A 25297-nucleotide genomic window follows, 5' to 3' on the forward strand; every position below is an offset into this window, starting at 1 on the left:
GTTATTTCGAAACTTTCCCATTTCCTTGCAAAGTCCGATAATTCCGTTTAAAGCTGATCTTTTGTTACACTAGCATCAAACTTTCTGAGCAACCCATTCAGATGCTGCAATCTGCTACTAGGCATTTTTTTCAAAATTTTTGCAAAATTTCTTGGATCTAAACAAGATAAATCAGCATATAGACTACCATGCTCTGAGAATCTCTATTTTAAACTTCTGATTACTTGATTCATTACCATGTTGTGAACATTGATACGAAATTTATCTTTTGCACTTTCAAGTAGTTGATTTGCTCTGATTCTTTTCTCTTTCAAACCAGTCTGAACTTTAATTTACATTTTATTTGGATAATATAATGTAGCCTAACTAAAAATATAATACAATTTTTATGCCAACCGGCCCACCGGGAATCTCCCGGTATCCCGGCGGCCCAGTCCAAGCCTGCATACATACATACATACATACATACATACATACATACATACATACATACATACATACATACATACATACATACATACATACATACATACATACATACATACATACATACATACATACATACATACATACATACATACATACATACATACATACATACATACATACATACATACATACATACATACATACATACATACATACATACATACATACATACATACATACATACATACATACATACATACATACATACATACATACATACATACATACATACATACATACATACATACATACATACATACATACATACATACATACATACATACATACATACATACATACATACATACATACATACATACATACATACATACATACATACATACATACATACATACATACATACATACATACATACATACATACATACATACATACATACATACATACATACATACATACATACATACATACATACATACATACATACATACATACATACATACATACATACATACATACATACATACATACATACATACATACATACATACATACATACAGTAAACAACTACAACTCTGATTGCTAATATGAAAAGAATAACTGCTTCTTCTTGAGGTTGTGCACAGTTTTGTCGGCGTTCACCCGCACTAAGCGTCTCGGAATCATTTTCTCGAAATGAACCGGGACAAGCGTAGCGAGACGAGAAATTTCCTGGAAAAAAATAACGAAACAAAGGAAAATGTTGTCCCGAAATAAAGTTACAAATCGGGACATAAACTTTGTCTCGGAATTTAAAAATTGATCCCGGATAATTATGACACGTTACGAGACAGATTAATTATATTAACTAGATATCTAATTCGCACTTTCGTAATGAAGAAAATTTTTGCCAGCCAGAAAATGTCGCACAGTGACTCAAAACAACAAAAACATAAACCCCTCACAACTTTTTTGTAAATATAGTGCACTTTTTTTTAACAATATTAAATTAAAATGAATATTTATTTAAAAAGTAAAAACAGTTTTTTGATAAAATTTGTATTTTGTGTTTTATGATTAAAAGAACTTTAATATTATTTTCAAAGAAATCTGAAAAATGAGAGATTTTTATTTAGTAAAAATGGAGACCTTTTAATCTAAATTAAAGTCTATATTTACTTTTAAGATAATCTTTTAACTTTATATATTTCAAATATATTAGATAAAAAAAATTGCATCCTGATTTTTATTGTTCAAATTAGAAGAATTTTCTAAAATAATATAGAATATATACATATTTTTTTGTTTGAAGTATCAGCTAAATTTGAGTTTTTTAATTGTATGACTTGTTTTAATATATCAAATATAGTTTCAAGAAACATATTTTTGTCGTCATATGCTACTTAGAAATTTGTTAAAGTGATTTTTTTTTTTTTTGAGTAATGATCTATTATTCGAAAAGTATTTAACAACTTCAGTATTTCCTGTAATATACAAGTAACATTATTTACTTAAATATTATAGGAAACTTAATGTGATAATTTTCAAAGAAATAATAACATAAAATGTTAAACGGTGTAAAGTGAAAAATTATATAAAGTACCCAAAAATGTTTCTGATATACGGTACTGTGAATATGTTTTAGACCACTTGCATTTTTTCAAAAAATCCCGGAGAATTATTCTCTAATATTATAAGTTTGTAGTTCTTCATTATAAACTTATTAAAACACATGTTTTTCAAACAAAAATATGGAACAATAAAAAACTTTTTAATGTCGAACTTCATAAAAAACTCTTAATATCTACTATGTCCTCCTTTTGTCTTAATCACAGGCGATATTCGCCGTGAAACAGATTCATACAAATTTGTTATAAAATCCTGGGGTATGTTGTGCCATTCTCTTTGAAGTACTTCAAAACATTCTTCAGCATTTCGGGGAGCATGTTCGACCTTCTTCCTGTCCTGGTAATCCCAAATATGCTCAATTATATTCAAATCTGAACTCTGGGGAGGCCAGGTCATCAATTCAAGTACTCCTTCCTCAGTCTATTTATTTAAATAATTTTTTGCCACTCGGGAACAATGTTTTGGGTTATTGTCCTGCTGCAGAATAAACTTATGACCTATTAGTTTTATTCCGGATGATACAGCATGGTGCCTTAGGATATCCACATAACGTTCCCCGGTGAGTCGCCCCTCTATTTTGATCAAATCATCTACTCCAGATGAAGATAAACAGCCCCAAACTTGTAAAGAGTCTCCTCCGTGTTTAATAGTAGGGTTTAAACACTCGGGCTGATAGGCTTCTTGAATTCTTCTTCGAACATATTGGCGTTTTTTTATTCCAAAAATCTCGAATTTGGACTCATCGGTGTACAGAACTCGATTAAACATTTCCTGGACCCAATATTTGTGTTGCTTCGCATATTTAAGTTGTTTTTCTTTATTGCAACGCCGCACAGTGACTCATAACAACAACAAAATGGTAATAAACCCCTCACAACTTTTCTATAAATTAAGTGCCCTTTTTTTAAATAATATTAAATTGCAATAACTTTTTATTTCAAAACTATAAATAATTGTTTCATAAAACTTTTATTTTGTATTTTATAGTTAAAAGAAGTAAAAAAATTTGATATTATTTTCAAAGAAGTTTGAAAAATGTCAGATTTTTATTTAACTAAAATAGAGTATTTTTAATTTAAATAAAAGTGTTTATTTTTTTTGAAGAAAATCTTTTGGCTCTATGTATTTCAAATTTACTCAAAAGAAAAAAAAAGTCTGATTTTTTTGTTTAAATTTAAAGACTTTTCTAAAAAAAAAGGATGCAAGTAATTGTATTTTTTTGGTTTATATATCAGCTAAAAAAATGTTCCACCGAGTTCCAAAAATATATACATTTTTTCTAGTTAATTAACATTTCTACTTTTAAATTATAAAGGGATTACTGCGGTCTCATGCGGTATTGGAAGTTATTAAAGAAATACAAACGTTGATAAACACTTAAAAACCTTGTTTCCCGCCATTTTTGAAAGTATTTATTATTTGATAAGTACAACATGTTTGAAAAAGCTTAACTGAACAACTTTAGTATTTCCTGTAATATAAAGTTAACTTAGTAATATAGTGTTATTACAGGATGTAACAATGTGACAATTGTTAAAGCCATTACAAAATAAAATTTTAAACAGTGTAAAGTTAAAAAAAAACATAATCTAATTTAAAATGTATAAAGATATATTAGTTTTAATATATTGATGGTTCTTAAAAACAATAACAATGAAAAGATTAGATTTTATCCCAAATATACGTGAATTAGGAGTGGATAAATTAAGATTATGGAAGGATTTACTTAATGAAATAAAAAATGCTAAAGAAATTCGCAAAGAAAACTTAAATAAAGTAAAGGTTGCTTTAGTTATATTTATTTCAAAGGTGAAGAAAAAACTAAAACAATGTGGACGAAATTATGATACATTTATAAAAAAGAAAATCGTTGGCTTCAAAGAAATCTTATGAACAATAAAAATAGTCATTTTGGTTCTGGAAGGCCCCTTAAGCAATCGAGTGTTCTTAGAGAGCAAAGCAAAAGAAAAAAAATAATAAAAGAACTCGCCACTGAACATCATGAAGATCTATTTTTTGCTTCTGCAAAAAGTGCAAATTCTGCTTGAGAAAAAAAAAAAGCTTCTATTTTAAAAAAGAATTTGTCTAATGTTTTAGAGATAGAAAAAGTTGATAAAGCTTTGGATAAAACGTTTCCCATCAATATGAGTGTAGAGAAAGCTCTTGCATTAAAAATTAACACTGATCTCAGCGATAAACAATATCAAATGATCAGAAACTCAGCTCTTGTACACAGTGCACATATTTATCCTACCTTGAACGATATATTCGTGGAAAAATTAAAATGCTATCCTGAGAATATACATTTTTCTGAAATTTCTGCAAAGTGTACACTTCAATGCATGTTAGATCACACTGTGAGTAGAATAACTGAAATGATTGATATGCCTAATTGTGGTCATGGTAACGAAATATTTGGAGTTTTATATGGAAAGATTGCTTTTGATGGAGCATGAACGTTGGCTTGATGCTCCATCAACGTTGTTTCAGCGTTGTGTGCTTGCTGGGTAGAGTTGATCTTACAATGTTTGATAATAAAGTAGTTAACGCACTTACAGAGACAAAATCCACTCAATCCTGCAATATTTGAAATGCTAAACCCAACGAAATGACCAATATTAATTTACTAAAAGCAAAAGTTGCGAATGAGTCAGCCTTGGGGCTCGAAATTTCAGCTTTGTAAAATTGAAATTAAAAAGCCACAAAAATTATCTTATAGACTTAAAAAAAAAGAGAGATTTATGTACTCTTCAGAGAACGGTTAAGCTTTTATGTTGACATGCCTAAAACTGGGTCTGGAAATACCAATGACGGCAATACTGCCAGAAGAGCATTTAAAAATAGTAAAGTTTTTTCTGAAACTGCTAAAGTTGATTGTGATATAAGTGAAAGATTGCATAATATTCTCATAACCATATCTTGTGGATATCCTATTAATATCAATGAATTAGATTTATACTGCACTGAAACAGCTAAACGTATAGTGAGTTTGTAAGACTGGTATGTTATGCCTCCTACTGTACATAAACTGCTGCTGCAAAGTTTTTCTATATCACAAAAATTACCTTTGCCAATCGGGGTATATTCGGAAGATGCACTGGAGAGTTTAAATAAACAGATAAGAAATTCTAGACTTAAGCACACGGCAAAAATATCAAGGTTAAATACTATGATGAATCAGATGCACTACCTTATAATAAGATCAGATCCAAAAGTATCAAGCATATCTTTTAGAAAACATAAGAGCTATCGAGGAAACCCGTTACCAGATGAAGTTTTTAAATTAATTGTAATGTAAATAATAAAATAAATGTAATAAAATGCAGTTTTTTTTCTCTATGTATCAACATCCTTTAAAATCATTTTTATAAAAATGTCAAGGAGAGTAATATATCAAGATAATGTATTTGTCTTGAACATTCTAAAACTTGAAAAAAAAAAATTTTTGTACGCGTAAACCTTAAACGTGCGTATACGCAAGTAAGCGCGCATTATACGCGTCGAAACTGCGCGTAAAAAAAAATTTATTAACAAATTTGAAATCTTTGACCCAAAATTATTATTTTGATGTATAACATTATTTTTTTACGATTAATGTCAAATTTTATTTAATTTTTACCGTTTTTTGATCGTCCTGAGTCACTGTGCGCCGTAATAATGGTTTGCGAATTGCAACACACCCTCTTAATCCCGATTTAAGTAGGTGTCGTCGAATACAAGAATAGCTGACATTTTTCCCAGTTGCTATGTTAATGTCCTTTGCCAACTCGGTTGATGTTTTTTTCCTATTTCTTAAAGAAAGGGTTTTTAAATATTTATTGTCATCTTTTTTTACCTTAGGAGGTCTACCACTTTTCTTTCTATCTTCAAGGAGCCAGTTTCTCTAAACTTTTTAATGGTTTCTGTAACAGCAGTCTTTGAATATCCTTTTTTGGACGAAACTCGGGGCTGCGAATAACCTTCTTTGTGAAGCATAATAACTTTTTGTCTTTCTATTAAAGATATTTTACCCATTTATTTAATCTAAAAATGCAAAGTAAACATTTAAAAATGAAAACAAACATTTAATTAATCTAAAAATGCAAACTAATAACTTTGTTTAATTATTTTTAACTATTTGTTTAACTGTGTTTATAAAAAGTAACAATTTTTTAAAAATGTACCAAAACCCATAATTATTGTACTAAATTCATTCTATGACTGCACTTTATACTGTCAAAAACAAAAATGAAGGAATATGAACCAGAATCAGTTTAAACCAGTTCATTTTTATTTCTTATTTAGATGAACGCTTGGTCGGTAGTTATTATGACACAGCGTTTTAATAAATAAACAAACAAATCCCTCATGTTTATATAAATGTATATGTTTATATGTATACATATATATACATATATATATATATATGTTTATATGTATACATATGTATATACATATATATACATATATATATATATAATATATATATATATATATATATATATATATATATATATATATATAATACATAATACATAAATATACATATATAATATGCATAAATATACATATACACATACATAAATATACTTAAGCGCAAAATTAACGCACCACTGATACTTTCGATTTATTTTAATTGTCGTCAAAATTATCATATATTTTGACAAACATATTAAGAATAGAACACATGAACAAAATTATTTCGATGATAATAATAAAATTGACTTTGAGGATGTTGAAAAAAAAACTAAAACCAAAAATATGGTTCGTTTAACAAAATAAAGTAATGATTATTATTGTTATGCACACTAATATAACTTAAATTGAAATATTTTTTACTTATCAATAACTAGTGTTACCACCTCTTGCTGTTATTACATCCTGACAACGCCGTGGCATACTTTCAATTAAAGATCTAATCGTTTCTTGAGGGACATCCTCCCACACGCGGACAAGACTTTGTCGCAGCTTGACTAGGCTGTTAGGTGGTTGATATTGGCTTCTAACACCACGTCCCATTACGTCCCAAAGATGCTCTATTGGCTTCATACCTGGACTGCAAATTGACCACTTCAAAACTTGAATATTAATATTGTTTAAAGTACTCAGTAACAATATGTGCCGTATGTGATCTAGCAATATCCTGCATAAGAAGGAATCCATTTCTAATTTAAGGTGCAAAAGATACCACAAAAGGTTCTAAAATGTCTGCTATGTATCTTTAAGAAGTCAGACTTCTATCAAGAATAAAAAGATCCTTGTGAGCTGTTAAAGATATTCCACCCCAATTAATATGCCTCCTTGCAAAAGCCTGTCTGTTTCTTCAATGGTCTACAGACAATCTGAGACCAGTAGCTGCTAAATTTAAAGCAAGAAGTCTTCTTGACTAACAGCAGTTCCATGAACCTCAGCAAGTTGTATTTGGAGACTTTGTGCAGTAGTGAACCGTTTTCTCAGTGTTCGAAGCATAAAAAATCGGTCCTCCGCAGCATTAGTAGCTCGTGGTCTGTCTTGACAAAGTCTTCTAGCGTTATCATTGGTCTCTACAAACCTTTGTAGAACCCTACTGTTGTAGAACCTGACTGTTGTATAAGGCACTTCAAACCTTCTACCAAATTTGCAACACATTCAAAAAAAAAAAACGGAAAAAAATGTATGTATGTATGTATGTATGTATGTATGTATGTATGTATGTATGTATGTATGTATGTATGTATGTATGTATGTATGTATGTATGTATGTATGTATGTATGTATGTATGTATGTATGTATGTATGTATGTATGTATGTATGTATGTATGTATGTATGTATGTATGTATGTATGTATGTATGTATGTATGTATGTATGTATGTATGTATGTATGTATGTATGTATGTATGTATGTATGTATGTATGTATGTATGTATGTATGTATGTATGTATTTGAATGCACCATTTGCAAATGAAATTTTTATAACTGTTGGCAAAAAAGCCAGAAACCAAAAAAAACTTTAATGAAAGTATGCAATTTCTTGAAAGTTTAAATGAAAGGATTCTTTGCTGCTGCAGTGCAACTGGTATAGCTGCAATTAAATGCCCGAGCTCAACCGGTAGGCTTACTACCTCATTTTAAATTTACCAGCATCAATTGTATGCATAACGCCTGAATTATAAGTAGCACAAAGGCTAAATGGGAAAATAAAAAATTCACTACTATATCTGAAAGAAATAGTAATGGCTGACAAATTAAAAAACCGTCTGGTGATCCATTTGCTTACAAATATCGAAATACTATTTGTTAGACTAGAAGGGATTATAAAGATTTATATAAGACTTATAAACTTAGAAAGTTATTGTTAAACTTAGCTCAACAATAACTTTTTAATGGTTTTCGTGAAACGTTTGTGAATGGTTCTTGAATGGTTCGTGACTGGTCCGTGTATAGTAAACTTATAAAATACTTTAGATTAACATAGAGCTTAACAACAACTTTTTAATGATGACAGTATTAGTAATATTGTTATTATTTTCATTAAAATACAAATTATTAAATATAAATTCATACTGTTGATTTTTCTCTTATTTTTTGCACCACAGCACCTACATTTTCATTACATTCTAGAAAAGCGCATCGCTCACTTTCATTTTCACTTCCTCATTCTTCTATTGAAAAGTCAAAGAAAAATCAAATACCTACGTGATGAGAAATTAGATATGTATTCTTGCGTAGCAATATGATGGAGATCCCATTCTCATCAAACACACCTTGTTTGATGACAATTCAAATCATTATGAGGCACTAATCTCCTCCAGTGCCAGTTTAGCCTGTAACCCTATTACTACCAGTTATAAGTCACCAACGAAGAAAAAACTCCTTTTTTACCTCTTTTACCTAATTCCCTTTTTATAAAGGTGAAAGTAAACGTAGAAATAGGAGGGAACTGTCAGAGGTTCTCTTCTAAGGTCCCTTTAAGAAACTGTTGCGTGAGTGTGCTGGTACTGGCATTAAGCCAAAGTCAGGTACAACTAAATTTAAGAAACAGAAAAAAGTGTTTAAGAAAGCACAGCCTTAGTGCTTATTGATCTTAACCTAAGTGAATGGCATCGTTTCGTGTAAGACGAATGCTTCATGGAAAACATGATCGCTCCTGTAGTATATGAGTACACGAAGAACGTGCAAGAACAACAAGCGAATAATTTTATTAGTGGATCATATTAAAATTACAATAACAAATATCTCTTAATAAGAGCTGTTGGAGTTTTTTTTATTACTTATTGTATTATTAATAAATCTACCATTTCTAGCCTTATCTTATTTCCTTATGATATTTCTCCCTACAGGTAACAAACTTTTATCAAAATAAAGCTTAGGAATTTAGTCAAATATGAGTGAAATACTCACTTCTTCAACAAAGTACTCCATAATGGGCCATTCTTCCTTACCTTCTTAACTTAAAAGTACAAATTTCTAAGTCGGTCTCAGAGATCAATCAACTCTAAATTATTTATATATTCAAGACATTAGTACTTTTAAAAAAAAAACCAACGACAACTGCATACCTTCTACAAATTTGTTTCAACCCTTAAAAACATTACACAATTTTGTTCAGCAAAAAGACTGGTATAGAAGTTTGCATTTGATTCGTTAGTAACGGAGAAACTAAATGCTGATGCTTTATAAGCACGGATTTGATTGCGAGTAGGGAGACAAGGCATTTTCTATTGCAAATCGAAAATTGATATTGATAAAGATGTTCATGACACGAAAATAGGCTTCGTTCGGTTGCCGCACCTTTTTTTTGTCATAAGTTTTTGTTTTTTTTAATTTGCAAGACTGTTAAAAGGTGGGGCCGCATCAATAACAGATTACAAACTGATAGTGGACCACTCTTAGTTTTCTCAATTTAAAACCAGCAACGTTTTCTTGAAACAACATGGCTAAATGGCAGCTTTTGCATTGATACCTTTCGATCAAACATTGTTTTGTAGCACATTTGAGTATGTGTAAAGAAAATCATTAAGTTACTAATTGTGCCTATATATAGCGATGTGAGAAATTCGAAACTTTGGTTTTGAATTCGAAACTGACTTTTAGTTTCGTTTTCTTGTAACACGTTTTCAAGATCAGTTGTACCTGAGTTATATTGTAGTGTAAAACAGAAAACCACTAATGAAATTTATCGAGATTTTGAAGATATTCCTTCATATTCATTCACGATTGACCTGTGGACTTCGAGGGCACAAGATCCATTTATTTATTTCTGTCTGTCATATGTAAGTCCTGAATTTGAGCTAAAGACATTTGCATTAGAAAATAAGCCGTTTCCAGGAGAACATACCGGCGAAAGCACTCTTCCTCGGACTGTTCCAATTTATGCGTTGCGTGATAATGGCAGTAATTTGAAGAGCGCCATGAATCTCTCACAATCATTTTATGATCTTTCTTGTTTTCACACTTTACAATTAACCTCAATAATGCCGTGAGTGAAGTTGATGGAATGAAGACTGCCCTTTCCAAAAGCCGTTTTATTGTGTCACATTATCACCATTACTGCCAGGCTACACAGAATTTGCACAGAGAGCAAAAGCGATTAGGAAAGGCAGAACGAGAACTAATAATCAATCTTGCTTCTAGGTGAAACTCGGATTACTTTATGCTGAAGAGATTATGCGAAGAAAAAGATGCTATATCTGCAGAGCTAGCAATTAGTGAAAAAATTGATAATTTGACTAATGCAGAATGGAAGCTTGCTGAAGGCTATTACACAATTCTTGCTCCATTTGAATAAGCAAGTAGAGAACTATGTGGCAAGAACTAACCAACGTCGTCTATGAAAATTCCGGCTTCACATGACTTAAATCAGCAATTGCAGCGATTCATCAATGATCCTTCACATAAGGGTTGTGGTGTATTTCTTGCTCAAAAATTAAAGTCAAAACTAGACCGATAATTTCCGCAATTCATATCAGCTTTGCCTGATGCAGAGTGTACATTTCTTGATCCACACTACAAATCCAACAACAACAAGCTACTGTTGTAGACAGTCTTCATCAGCACTCTAGGAATTCCGATCTCGTGACGGTACTGGTGTTGGTGGAGGTGGACATGTTGCCTTGAGCGACCATGACCCGAACTTAATTCAAGGTATAATGCCAAAATTATTACGTTTTATGGTACGTGATTAACACAGATTAAGACATGATGGTAATAGTTATGGCCTGCAGTTCAGATTTAACTTTCAGTTGTGGTTTAATTTAATTACAGATGAATGAGGAAACAATAATACATAATTTTTCATTTCTGTTTGCTATTTTAGTTTTACAGCTATTTGTATTATATAATACTTTGTAGGAACATCTTCTAGTGCTGGTGCTCCCGCTCCTGCTTTTGGAAGTCCTGGTCCTGGTTCAGGTCTTGGTCGGACATCAGCTGCAGCCTCCAAGCCAAGCAGTTTATGGAATGACTTCGACTGCATGCTTACAACAGCAACTGCTTAGTTTCGTTTCGAATCGTTTCGAACTTAAAACTTTGGTTTCTCACATCACTACCTATATAGTAGAAAAAAGAAAAAAAAAACGTACACTGAATCAAGAAAAAAGAATATCAGTAACCAGATTAAAGCACGAATTTAAAAAAAAAAAGTAAAAACTTGATTTCTTTCATAAAATCTTCGATAAATTTTGTAACCTAATTAAATTACATCGTAACATTGAAAAGACGCCTTCTGGTTAAAACTATATGTTTTTTCCACTTATTTTATCGATTTTTAAAATAAGCGGATGAAAAAGTAAGAAAGTTTTTAAATATATAAAAGGTTGAGAAGTAAGCATTACACTTTATTACAAAAAAAAAAAAAAAAATTAAAAATTTAAAAGGGGTTTTAATTCAAGGACAATCATTTCATTTTGATAATAAAAGCGAAGGTAAATGTTCAAAGGGAACATTTCAACAAAATATTTGACGAAAATTTCCACGGGTACTTCTCGGATTCCGAACTCCATCTCGATAATATTCGTGAGGTGCACCTCGTCGTGGAGGTGCATACTGAGGAACGTAATATCTTGATGGCGAGATATCTGACCACTAGGGCAAGTGTACATAGGGTAAGGCTGTTGTTATATTTGTGGATGAACGAAAGGAGAAGATATATGTTGGAATTCACATTTAGAAAAAAAGACCATATTTTTAACGAGAGCATTGACCGTAAAATTATTAAAATTTAAAGCAAATTATTTTGCAAACATAGAAATTGACATCTGTTTCATATCATTTTACGAATTACGATATCTCTCCAACGAAGTTAAAGCAATTATAGGTTTAGTGATTCTACGTAATTGATACTTCGCTCATCAAGAAAACATTCTTCTTCCTAGGTTGAACGATGAACGTAAAAATATATAGGAGTTGGCAATTGCGTTCGAGATTAGAAAAATATGGAATTAGAATATTTCAAATCACTAAAATAAACATTTCAGCAAGAGATGAAGTCGATTTGATTGATTGGCAGAATTCTGAATCACTGAACCACGACTTCTCACCTAATCTAATGTCACTGACCTGGATGTGTTAGCTGCCAAGCATAACGTTTCGAAAATTAATATTTCTATATACCCTTGTCATATTCAAGCTATTGAACGATGCGCCAAATTAGTCAGTAAAACATCGGCCGCAGTGTGTGGTGTAAAGTTGAGAGATGAACTTACTCGCGTAAGAGTTCAACCACTTCAATTGGAGTCAAACTTTAACACCAAAACATTGCACAACGTGGCTATTTTGAAGAATTTGACTTTATTAAAACAATAAAGTGGCAATCTTTATTTTTAAATTGCAAATAATAAATACAGCGGCTTATCAAGCAATTTTTAAATTAAACGATTTTGGATTTTGGCAATCAAACAGTATTATATTATTTTATGTTTTAAAAAATCACTTTTCTTAATTCCTCTTTTAGTTTTCGTTTCTTTTGAAACCAAGCTTAAAATATATTTTGAAAAAAAAAATTCACTTATGTAAGGGTATTATTAAATGTTAATTAGTCCTGGGGAGGCAAAAGAGTTGAAGGCGTTTTACCTGTCTCAATAAATCGTCACCATGATCACCTAATAAAATTCCGCTTCGATTCGTATCGTTTGCTTTTTTAAGTGCTTGCATCCATTTTAGCACTATTTTTACAAAATAAAAAAGAACGTTTGCAACAACGTAATATCATAATTTATAGCATATAAAGTCTCTCCGGAATGATAATAACCCATGGGACTTTCGAAATATTTCGAAAACCACACAATCAATTTTGATCATTTTTTTTATTATTTTGAAGCAAATTTAACTTCCTTTCAAATAATGTAACGGTAGTTTTTTAAAAAGTTGGTTGAAAACAAAGAAAATATATTCATAACTAGATGTAAGAAAAATCGAACTCCTCTGTTTGACACTCCCAGGTCAGAAATAATCCCGAAAGGTAAGAAGCCTATAATTTTGCTAAAAACAATTAAAACCAAAAAACTTGTCAAGAAAGTTATGGTTTGGTTAGCCAACTGTTCGTGTGATTTAAAACTCAGCCATTTTTCACAAACGGAAACATAAACTCAGAAGTTTACGTGAAAGTTTAAAAAAGCGACTGATGCCTTTGATCCGAAAACATAATTATGAACACCCGTCTTCTGGCCTGAGCTTGCATCTTGCCATTACTCAAGAAGTGTAATCGAAAATGGTGTCGATTATGTCTCCAAAAACATGAATCTAGCAAATCACTTCGTCCAAATGAAAATTTTGGACAAGCATAAAATGTGAGCAGCGTAAAAAGGCCAAACTTGCGGCAGACATCAGTTTGTGTAAAAAAAACAAAACAGAAAAGCTTCGAAAATGTTTCGAAAAATAAAAAAAGCTAGAACTTATTTATATGATTATTTTGTGCGGATAAAGTATGGAAGTTAACAAACACATTTTAAAATACTTTTAGATGCTACGATTTGTTACAATTTCAACAGTTTGAGCAGCATCTCTTATGACTTTTAGTAGTAGCTGCCAAACAGGGCTCTGTCATGTTAACAAATGATGACGCAATTGAAAACAAGCAAAAAACAATAAAAGCTCAAAAAAAAAAAAAAATTAGTTTTAGTAGAAGGGAGTTTTTTCAGAAGGAAGACGGAGTTTTAAAGAGAACTAAAATGAAGGAGAAGTTTTATAAGGAACAAAGAGAATATTAAGAAGAAAATTTTAATAGACAGAAGTAAAAAATTAAACAGAAGTCAAAAGAGATATTGATCAAAGAAAAGCAAAGGGAAGTTTTAGCCGTTTCAAATGAAGAAGAAGAAGAGATATTCGTTTAATGAAGAAGAATAAGAGGAGGAGTAATCAATAAAAACAGTACTAAACACTTCAAGAAGAGTAAGAACGTATTATTTGTATTTTATCAACGTAATGAATAAAAGAGTGCTAAGCATTACAAACTATTAAAACGTTTATTGTGATATATTGTATAATAAAATATATTGAGGACAGTAAACACAAAATTAACCCTTTAGCGATTAAACCTTGCTCAGCCCAAACCAAGTAGCCGCAAGAACTTGTCCTTTCCTAACCAAATAGTCGCCATACCCTCAAACTTAACCCCAATCTCAACATTACTTTATATTCAACCCTAGAGCCCAAAGCTTCCCTTAACCTCCTCAACCTTAACACCCTTCATATTATTAACACAAGCATACTAATACACTAATAAAAACTTTTTAAAAAGAACGCCCTCACAATATGATTACTTGCCAAACTTTTTTTGATAAAAGAAAGCAGAAAAGGTCTGTATCTACTCTCAACTGCTAAACTTTTTTAAAAGCATTATGTAGGTTACAAGGGTGAGAAAGCACAAACGATGCAAAAGACAGCCTAAAGTTCAAGGGTCATCAAATGTAAAGGTCAGCCTCAAAAAATAAATAAGGTATGGAGAGTTCCTAATAAGCATCGTATCTTTTTATGTAACAACCAGTTGTTATATTTGTACTTGATGGAGATAAAGCTCACAGCCATCTCTTTTTTTACTGGAAAGTATCGCACACATTAAATGTATCTTTAGACATCCCCCGAAAGGTTAAAGCGTGTGTTTTAGCTGGGTCCTGGGTACTGGTTACTACTAGTTTATAAACAAACAAAACTAGAAATAATAAATTTAACATTAAAAAAAAAAATTGTTCAGTAATAAAATATAAAATCAGTTTTCAGAAAAAGAGAATTAGTGCGACCCTTGTGTAATTAAGGTGATAAAAAGCTAATCAGTGACAAAAACATCTGTCAGCAATTAATTTTTTACATGTTTTGAGCAAACTTAATTATTTTAATGCTTCGTAGATTATCGTACTTATTTCTATGTTGTCTAGTTACAATTAAAATGGTTTTCTTAAAATTTGTAATTCATTTTAAACGCAGACAAACTGCTGTCTTGATGAATTAACGCTTGACGCCATTACGCATTCGTCATTTTAGATACGTTAAGAAAAAGGCTTATAATTTTCTTTTTATGCGTCAAAGCAAAATAAAAATTTCAGTTGATATAATACAGTCTAATAATCTATTATAGACAGCAATTCATTTAAATAAAATGACAGTTTGAATTATTTTATTCAAATGATATTTTTTTTACAAAAAGACTATGAAGTATAGTAATTCAATTAAAAAAAAAAAATTCAAATACTGAAAAAAAAAATGGCTTAAAACATCCGTCTATTTACCACCTGCGAAGAATTCGTAATAACGTATACGAATTATTTCGTCGTTCGCAGAATTTCCTCTCGGCGTAAACAGCGTGTATTAATTGTGTTAAAAATCTGAAATCAGAAATCACTTTCTGCTCGACATGAATTTCGAGTATTTTGAGGCGCGAAGTTTAACTCGACATAGGATGATTGTGACATCAAGGTTTAAATTGGGATAAGAATTTATTGGTAAAATAGCCAACTTCTTTCGTCTTTTAACTTATAAATTTCAAGTTTATCAAGTTTTTAACTGAATATTTATAACATTTTAAACTATCAATGACAATAAAATGACGATAAAATAGGCATAAATTTTTAAAGATTACAAATATATTTGCACGGTCATTTAGACATGATATCCGGAAACAGTTGTTATACTTGATTGCATTCTTTAATGACAAATAATTTATTCGTATTTTAAAAGATGTTTTGTTCAAAGACTCTAAGAAACTATAGAAATATATTTTAAACAGAGTAATAAATTTGTAATGAGCAAATCAAGTTAGAAGCATGATGTTTGTTAACTTGACTAGCAACGTGTCAAAAAATCACGACTTCCACAGAGAATGCATAGATTTTATCGTAATTCAAGCTCCATTTTTGGTCATAAGTCCTTCTCTTTTTTTTATGTTGCAGACGAAAAACTGATTAAATTTTTATCTTGATTTGTATAAAGTCTGTGATAAAAGATTTGTGACTTTAAAATAATCTTTAAGTAATAGATTTTAAAGTTTACTTTTTTCTGATTACCGCGTAAATGCCTAGAAACAGAAAGAAAAAAAACAAACAATCAAACAAAAAAAATTAAAAGATTACAACTTGGTGAGAAATTTCTAAAAAATCAGTAATCGTTGCTGTGACGTAAACAGAGACGGGAGAAGATGAAGTAAAACAAAGTTTAAAAAGTGTTGAAATAAAGAAGAAAAAATTAGGTAATAAAATGCACTAAAATGTTCTAAGAAATTTAAAAGGGACGTTTTAAAAAGGGTCCTTCCATTATTGAATGCATTTTCTTTCTCTTTTTCCGTTTTAGAAAAGAATTCTTTTCGCGGAGCTTTCACACTTGAAAGTGCTTCAGTTATTTTTCTTTAATCCAGCTCTAAAAATAGCTACAAAATTCTTTTTGCGCATTATTTTTTAGGAGAATGTCATTTATTTATTCATTATATATTGTTGAATAATTTTGTGTTATATTAATGGTTTTTATGATGCACCAGAAAGAGCCAAAGTGAAGGTACTCATCACTGTAAACCCTAATTCAAACTTAGTTCAAAATATTTTATGGAGAGGCATAAATGATCTAAATCCCAACTTTTTCCCCAGTACAAACTGCTTCAAATTGAACTTATTGTCAAATTGTTTAGATTAGACCAATTATATTTAGTTTAGACAATATATATAGTTTAGCCCAATTATATCTAGTTTAGACCAATTATATTTATTTTAGACCAATTATATTTAGTTTAGACCGATTATATTTAGTTTAGACCAATTTTGTTGAAAGATATTTTGGTAGGAATTATCTCTAACCTAATTAAATCTGGGACAATTTGGGCCAAAGTTTTGACCAAAGTGATCTTTCAGAATTTCTAACTTTTAAAAGTTAATGCTGTTTTTTGCTGTTACGAAAAGTTGGAAATAAGAATAAGAGATTTGGTGAAATAAGAATAAGGATTGGTGAAATAAGAATAAGGGATTGGTGAAATAAGAATAAGGGATTGGTGAAATAAGAATAAGGGATTGGTGAAATAAGAATAAGGGATTGGTGAAATAAGAATAAGGGATTGGTGAAATAAGAATAGAAAATTTTGATGATTTTCTATTAACAGAATGTTAACAGTAACATGATAGCTAAAGAAAATATAAAATTTTCAGTTATTATTTTATACTTATTCTATTTCCTAAAGTTTTATTTTTAAACATATTTCATTTAAACTAGAAAATTCATCCTTTTAAGTGAAATAATACAAACCTTTCTTCATATAATTTTTACATCTTCATACAATAGATTGACTATTTCATTAAAACCAAACAATACAAAAACACCGCTCACACCCTAAACAAGTTCTTGAGATTTCAAGTAACCAAAACTTAGCGTGCTTAATTTGACTATGCTATTTTGCCACACCATTTATTTTCCAAGGAAAAGTATTATCTTGTTTACATTTTAATATGTAACTTTAGTATGTTTTTCCTCGCCAACAAGATTCCACAATGGAATAAGTATTATTTACGCAATGGATTGTTTCCTTAAATCACAAAGTATATCCTTATGCCTCAAAGTTTTTCCTAATATCAGGAAATTTTAAAACTATAATTGTGTAAGTAATAGATGTTACGTCTAATATTGGTTGGAAATTTCAACGTTTTTTTTTACACCATAACACTTAAAAGTAGCAAACAAATTCTCAACATTTAACCTCGCCGATGAAAGTTTTTTCTCAAGTTATCTGTTTACACATGTATACAAGTACACATTACACAGGGTGTCCCAAACAAAAAAAAGAACTTACAAGGGTGTCCCAAACAAAAAAAAGAGCCCAAAATTAACGCAAGATTTGAATTTGTTGCCATTTGTGCAGTAAAGTGTTGGCAACCCTAAAAAAATAAAAAACACTTCGACAGCTGACAGTTTAGGGTTAGTAAAAATGGAGCGTTATACGATAGAACAACGTGTCTTCATTATTGAACAATATTTCAAAAATAATGAAAGCTTGGCGGCTGCAGCTCGAAAATTTCACGCAAAATCGGAATTCGGAAGTTGGAACCATCGGTCGTAAGAGTGTTTTAACTTCATCAACTGTGAAGAGATTAATTGAAAAATTCAGGGCGACTGGATCCGTTAGAGAAACTGGTCGTCCAAAAACAAGCCATTCAAATGTCAATATCGAAGTAGTGCGTGAGAGTGTCGGTGACAATCCAGGAACCTCAATTCGGCGTCGTGGACAAGAATTGCAAATTTCAAGAAGTTCCCTTCAGCGTATACTCGCTCAAGATCTGTGTCTCAATCCTTATAAAATTCAATTAACACAACAACTGAAGCCTAATGACCATGCACAGGGAAGAGAGTTCGTTGAATAGATTATTGAACATCAACAAATGGATGCTGATTTTTCAAGCAAAATTATCCTAAGCGATGAAGAACTTTTTCACCTAGATGGCTTTTTTAATCGCCAAAATTGCCACTTTTGGGGTTCCGAGGACCACATGTGATTGTCGAAAAATAAATGCATCCACAACGTGTTACTGTTTAGTGTGGATTTTGGGCTAGAGGCATAATTGAACCATACTTTTTTGAAAATGAGGACACTGGTCAAGCAGTGACTGTTACTGGTGCTCAATATCGTGATATGATAACATAGTTTTTTCTGCTGAAATTGGATGATGTTGATGTTCCCATTATGTGGTTTCAACAAGACGGTGCCACATGCCATACAGCCCGAGAAACAATTTAATTACTGCATAAGACATTTTCAGGTCGTGTACTTTCTCGTTTTGGTGATTAGAATTGGCCCCCTAGATCGTTGGATTTAACACCATTAGATTTCTTTTTATGAGGTTATTTGAAATCACAGGTCTATGTCAACAAGCCCACAACCACCCTTGCATTAAAGGAGGAGTTTAATATAAGACTTAAGTATGTAAATAAACGCTCTCTGTCTATACTGCAATAAATTGCTTGAAAAATGGTAAGGGTAATCCAACTTTTTTTAATAACTTTTTTTTATAACTTTTATAACTTTCTTTCGCTTTTTTTACAAATGGTTTCAGTAAGCGAAAACTGTGCATGTTCTCTAAAAATAATAACGTTTTTTCTGCTTTTTTACGTTGTTTTTTTTTTTTTAAATAAAAAGCCAAGCAAATGGACAAGTACTAAAAAGTTTTTTACATTAAGGGTACATTTTTTTTGCAAAAAAAATTTAAAATAAAATTTTAAAATATGTGAACAAGTAAGATTAAATATTTTAAAATCAACAAAAATGGATTTGAATGGCATCGACACAATTTGATGTCATATAATCCTCAGATTTGTCTCTGAATACAAATTTGGAAATATTCCTCAAACTCTTAACAAAATAAGCTTCTTATTGAAAAGTAACTTAGTACTTATAGCTTCAAAAGACTTTGGGGCTTTTAGTACTAATTTCTTATAAACACATTTCTTATAAAAAAAAAAAAAAAAAAAAAAAAAAGCGCGTGTCTGAAAATTGAAACTAATTTGCTGTACAACATAAATTTAACTCTTAGCTTACTGAATGCAGCACCACTTCATTGATGTCTCCTTTTTCTCATTACAGTAACCAGTTAAAGCTCTTTAAAACAAAACTTTGAGTAATGAGTTATGGTACTCAATTAAAGATACGGAAAAAGATTAGAATTTTTAAAAATCTGCCTTTCAAAAAAAAGCTTGGCCGCCTCCTATTTGTTCTTCATTAATTAAAGTGTTTGCCTTTTTTTTTTGCTTTTTAATGAAAAATAACATAAAGAAAATTTAAAGATTTCTTTGAAAAATCTGCTTAATTTATTTTTTAAAATTCTCTCTACATCATTTTTTTCATATAAGAACATTTTTGTAAGAAGCTTTTTACTAGAAGCCCTAAAATCTCAAGAAACTGTTAATACTAAGTTACCTTTCAATAAGAAACTTATTTTATTAAGAGTTTAAGGAATATATCCTAACTTGTGTTCTGTTCAGGGACAAACCTGAGGGTTATATTAAATTGAATGATATCGATGGAATTCAAATCAATTTGAAGTAAATTTAGTTGACAAGCTGTTAAACATTGTTTTCAAATTGTATTTTATCTACTTTTTCTCTCTTTTGGCAAATTTGAAACTAAAGAAACTCTTAGGAAACTTTTAGTACTATTTTTCATTTATTTTATTTATTATTTTTTATTATATTTATTACTAGTACTATTTTAGTACTAGAGTAGTAAAAAAGTACCTTTAAAGAAAGAAACTTTTTAGTACACGGCCATTTGGTTAAATTTCTTATTAAAAAAAAAAGGATTAATAATGTCTAAAGGGAGTTAAATCAATGATAATGTCCATTGCGAATTATTGTGTACAGTTAATTACATAATATGCTGAATTTAATTAACTATAAGAATACTTAAAAAATTTCAATTGAATTTAAACACATTTAAAAATTTAACATTTTTAAAATTCTCTGATTAAATTTTTAAAAAAAACTGCTTAGATTGGAAATTTTAAAATCAATTAATTTAAAACTTTAAAAATAGCCATTTGATATTGTTTTTGAAACTCGTTGTTTAATCCTAAAAGCTGAGATAATCACAATATATCCGAAAAACAAGACACAAAAGAAATGGGTGTCAAAAAAAAATTAATATTTAAAAGCAAAATCTCACACATTACACGAAACACTTTTTTAAATGATTTCAAAGGTCTAATTGTGGTTTGTGTAATCAAAAGTCTACAATGAAATACTAAGATTTTTATTTGTATTACTTACAGCTTTAGTCTTGATTTTGGAAAGCATTAATTTTGAAATGAGTTTTTGAACTGAAGTTCCAATTTCATATTAGCCACCATACAGAAGCATATTAGCTTTCGGTATGTAAGACTGAAGATTTTAATGTTTTATTTTATAAGTGTATTTTTTGCTTCTGTAGAAAAATTGCTTTAAATAATATTGACTATGGTGTCTATGGATAGAAAAGAATCTGCAAAACAAGGTTATCTTTATATCAAAAGTCAAAAGAAACCGCCCATGTTTAATAAGGTATGAGTAGGATAGCAGATTTTTCAATCTTGAATTCTTTTATTTGTTTGATGTTAGTTATAGATTTTTTTTTAATAATTACTGATCAGTTAACATATTTTGTTATCTTTTTCTGTTAAGCTTTTTATATATTTATTTTTATATATTTATATTTTTATTTATCAACAAGTGTAACAACTTTTTTTTGAATATAACATTCTACTTTTTTTTTTTTCTTAAAGTTTTTATTTAAGTATTCTAATTCGTTTTAGGGTTGGTATAAAGCATACTTTGTTCTGCAACACGATCCTTTTGTACTGGGAGAATACAAAAATTCTTCTCTCAAGATATTATGTCAATTACATCACATGGAATCTATTAGCCATGTTGCCAAGCTCGTTCATTCAAAGTCTCAACAGTTTGCATTTAAAGTGGTTTTGGATGATTGTGAGGAACTTGTTTTTGGATGTGATAATCCTATATTACTTACTGAGTGGATGGCTGCTTTTAAGCAAATAATAGATATTTTAAAATGTGGGTTTTCAATGAATACAAATAACTTCCACACTGAATATGGTATTAGTTAAGCTTTCATTTTGTGTGAGTGTGCATATATATATAATCTATGAAATGTTGAATGTTTTTGACTAGTGAAATGAAATACTATAACTAAATATTTTAGGACAGTTTCAAGTTTTGGTCTTAGAAACAAAGTTATCTAAAGCTTATTGTCTGAAAGGAAACTACATTTTGTTGATAAACCAATCACAAATTTCATTGTACACTAAGAATGGGCTTACTGAGGTACTAAGTTGGCCAATAAGCTGCATGTCATTTCAATCAAGCCAGCCAACTTCTAAAAGACTTATTTTTGTAATGGGAAAGTAAGTTTTTATTTATTTTTTTTAAATTTTTTTTAGGCAAGACTTGAAAAATTTCATTACAAAGGTTTTAATACTTTAAGATGATTTTAAATTTGTTTATTATAGTACATGTCACTTTGGTATTGGAGTGCTTCAGTTTGAAACAAGTGCTTGCAACGAGATTCTTGATTGTATTAAAGCACATTCTGATGAAAGTAATGACAAATGCCCATTGAATGTATCAGAATCATTAAAAAGTGAACACTTTTTTTCAAGAAATCCGCAGAGTTTTGATTCAGATGATTTATTGCCTAGAATAGACCTCGGAAGTGAAGATTTGTCAGCTAATACTGGTGAAAAATATACAAACAACAATATTTCTTTAAATTTTGATAAATATCAATCTCATTCATCACCTAAAACTTTAGCAATAAAAAGTTTAGACAATAATGGATATATTACTCCAAATACAGTTGAGCCTAACAGGATGGTATTTCATGAAAAAAAAGGTCATAGTTGTGAACAACATTCAGCTTTCTCTACTTCTTCAAGGTTTGAAAGTAACAATGATGTCTCTTATTTGGAATTAGTAGAAGAAAATGAAAAAGCATTATCCATTAAAAAGATGGTTAATTCATTTACTTCTGGATTAGTTGATCCTATAAGACATCAAATGTTTTTATTAGCTGTGAAAAGGAGAACAGTTATAAATAATTCACCGAAAGATTGCCCAGAGTTACCCCCCAAGCTTAATCCACGCCGCTCAAGTGAACCTATGGACTTTCAAGTTAATGGTAATTTAAAGTCTAATGTTTTTATGAAACTTCCCAGCCAAGTGTTGCACCAGGAAGAAGAACGAAAAACTGAAAAACCACCAGAATTAAATCGTAATATGAAACCAGGTTGGGGGGGTGCACCTTTAGTAAAAAATGGTGTCCAAGTTACAGAACAAGTTGATGCTGTTGATGTCCCTCCTCCTGTGCCTGAAAGGATTGCCACTCCAAAGCTAATCTGTAAAAGATTAAATAATAAACATCTCAGTTTAGAAGAGAATTGTAATGAATCTAACAAACCACTTTCTGCAAACCAAATTTGCTCTTCTCCACCACTTCCTCCTAAATTAAGCAACGTATCGCAGATACTTACTGATGATCCTAGTATTCGTGTTGTAAATAGTTTTGCTGTTAAAAAAGAGAAAAACCCAAAAGATAATGAAATTTTATCCTTGTATCCTCCCCAAGATGCCAAATGTATTACTGAGGTAATAATTGTTGTCTTGTTTTAGTTATTTTAAACTTTTTGGCTCTTTTTTTAAAGCTTGTTTTAATTTGTTTTTTTTTGTTTTTTTTTTTTATGGGCTTCAATTGTATAAAATTATTTTTAGAGAGAAAATTTACCTATTTTAAAGGATTGCATCAACCTACAAACAAATATCCAAAATGGTATGAACATTGATTCTCATTTACAAAAACTGATGGCAGCAAACAAGTTCTTACCAAAAATATTATTTGAAAAAACACCTTCCTCTTTATTTCCAAAACCTAAAAAAAGTTTATCTAAGTTAATGTAATAAAGCAACATTTTGCGGAATGCCAATTTTTAACGAGTTTTTAATCCAAAAATGATTATTTAAATGACATATATACTTATATATGTGTTGATTTAAAAATCCATGTACATACACGTGTTGTTTTTTTTTAATATATTTATACAGATATTTTTATTAGCATAAAGTTATTGTTACAGCTTTGGTTTTTGTTCTTTGACTTTTTAAGTCTTTTTTTCATTTTTAAACTTTTAAATCTGTCAAAAAACATTGAAAAAGACATCTCCTTTACTTTAAATCCTTCGCTCATTTTTCTCTTTTAGTTTTTTGTTTCGGCGTGTTATGTTATTATTGTTTTAACACCGCCCAATTTACAACTGCATTTTTATAATTATCTTCAATGACTAAACCGATATACATTTAATATGATCATTGAATAAAAGAAATATTTTTCTAATTAGAAGAACATTTTCTTTGTTTGCTTTTAAACATGCTTTTACCTTATCTCCCTTTTTCTTATTCTTTTGTATTTTTTTTTAATTTTTTTTCTTTGTAACTAAGATATCCTTTTCCAAAAGCGATGAACGCAAGTCTCTAAACTATTTCCTAAACTCACAAGAATTTTAAAAATAATGTTTACCTTACGTAAACACCTTTTTTAAAATGTTTCGCCGAAACCAAAAATAATTAAAGTTATGTCATATAATCGAAAAGGTATCTTAAAGTCTTAGGCACAGTTTTAGCCGAAATTAAGCGCTGTACGTATCGTATGTATAAAGCATTGATGTTTAAAGTATCGTGTCACTATTATTTATCAGTAAACCGACAACCTGAAAGACAAATGGGATGTTTCAACCACATTCATAAACTACGGAAATTTTTTATCAAAACTCGCAGTTATTTGAAGTTGTTCACACTGTATTTACTTCCTTTAAACTTCGTATTCAAAGGAAGCTTAACGTCTTGTAACTTTGACTTTATCATTGAATCAAAAGCCTAGCTTTGTCGAAGCTGTCTGTTTACGTTGCTTAACACTGTGCATCATATTTGAACATACGATGGTTTCTTTTGTTGTGAATTTAGGTGTTAGTAAGACCCCCTGGAAAGTTTCAGACTCACTCGGGTGCACTGCTAAGTTTTCCACTTTAGGTTTGAAAGTCGCTTCTTTTTATAAAATAGTGTGCCGTGGTCAACAGGGGCCTGTAAGAAAGGTTCGAAAACTTGCAGAAATACCATGATATTTTAAATCATGTATTTAGATGGTAGTAAGTACCATGATAATTTTCAGACTTATAGATACAATGCTACGCCCTCTACTTATGCTGGATGGTTAAACGGTGGTTGTACACAACTAGAGAATTACAAGCTATATGATGGTTAGCATAAGTATGAAC

General features: G+C 30.2%; 2 protein-coding genes, 1 long non-coding RNA gene and 1 pseudogene across 5 annotated transcripts; 3 read left to right on the forward strand and 1 right to left on the reverse strand.

The window, feature by feature from the left end:
- The first annotated feature begins 10674 nt into the window (after positions 1-10674).
- On the forward strand, positions 10675-11262 carry LOC149880917 (zinc finger BED domain-containing protein 4-like; annotated as a pseudogene).
- A 41-nt stretch (positions 11263-11303) lies between these two features.
- On the reverse strand, positions 11304-20106 carry LOC149880918 (uncharacterized). The gene is made up of 2 exons (XR_016445805.1): positions 20020-20106; positions 11304-11569 (listed from the first exon to the last, which is right to left on the reverse strand). It is a non-coding gene; the product is annotated as an uncharacterized LOC149880918 (long non-coding RNA).
- Positions 14133-24107, forward strand: LOC149880919 (uncharacterized). 3 transcript variants are annotated; one of them, XM_090069370.1, is made up of 6 exons: positions 14133-14955; positions 21406-21515; positions 21767-22070; positions 22177-22378; positions 22484-23618; positions 23742-24107. In XM_090069370.1, exons 2-6 carry the CDS (start codon positions 21432-21434, stop codon positions 23925-23927), a joined length of 1911 nt encoding a protein of 636 aa, XP_089925496.1. In that variant the 5' UTR covers positions 14133-14955; positions 21406-21431; the 3' UTR covers positions 23928-24107. The 3 variants fall into 3 exon arrangements, with proteins under 3 accessions (XP_089925496.1, XP_089925494.1, XP_089925495.1); XM_090069368.1 differs by having other exon boundaries at positions 14133-14408; XM_090069369.1 differs by lacking the exon at positions 14133-14955 and adding an exon at positions 15241-16698.
- Positions 15301-19954, forward strand: LOC149880920 (uncharacterized). Its single transcript, XM_090069372.1, has 2 exons — positions 15301-17531; positions 17569-19954. The coding sequence occupies exon 2, from the start codon at positions 18473-18475 to the stop codon at positions 18845-18847; it is 375 nt and encodes a 124-aa protein (XP_089925498.1). The 5' UTR covers positions 15301-17531; positions 17569-18472; the 3' UTR covers positions 18848-19954.
- Positions 24108-25297: the final 1190 nt, after the last annotated feature.

Source organism: Hydra viridissima, unplaced genomic scaffold, assembly GCF_058129835.1.
Source record: "Hydra viridissima isolate aposymbiotic clone 2 unplaced genomic scaffold, HvirCarnegie_v1 scaffold_12, whole genome shotgun sequence".
In the NCBI taxonomy this organism is placed as follows: Eukaryota; Metazoa; Cnidaria; class Hydrozoa; order Anthoathecata; family Hydridae; genus Hydra; species Hydra viridissima.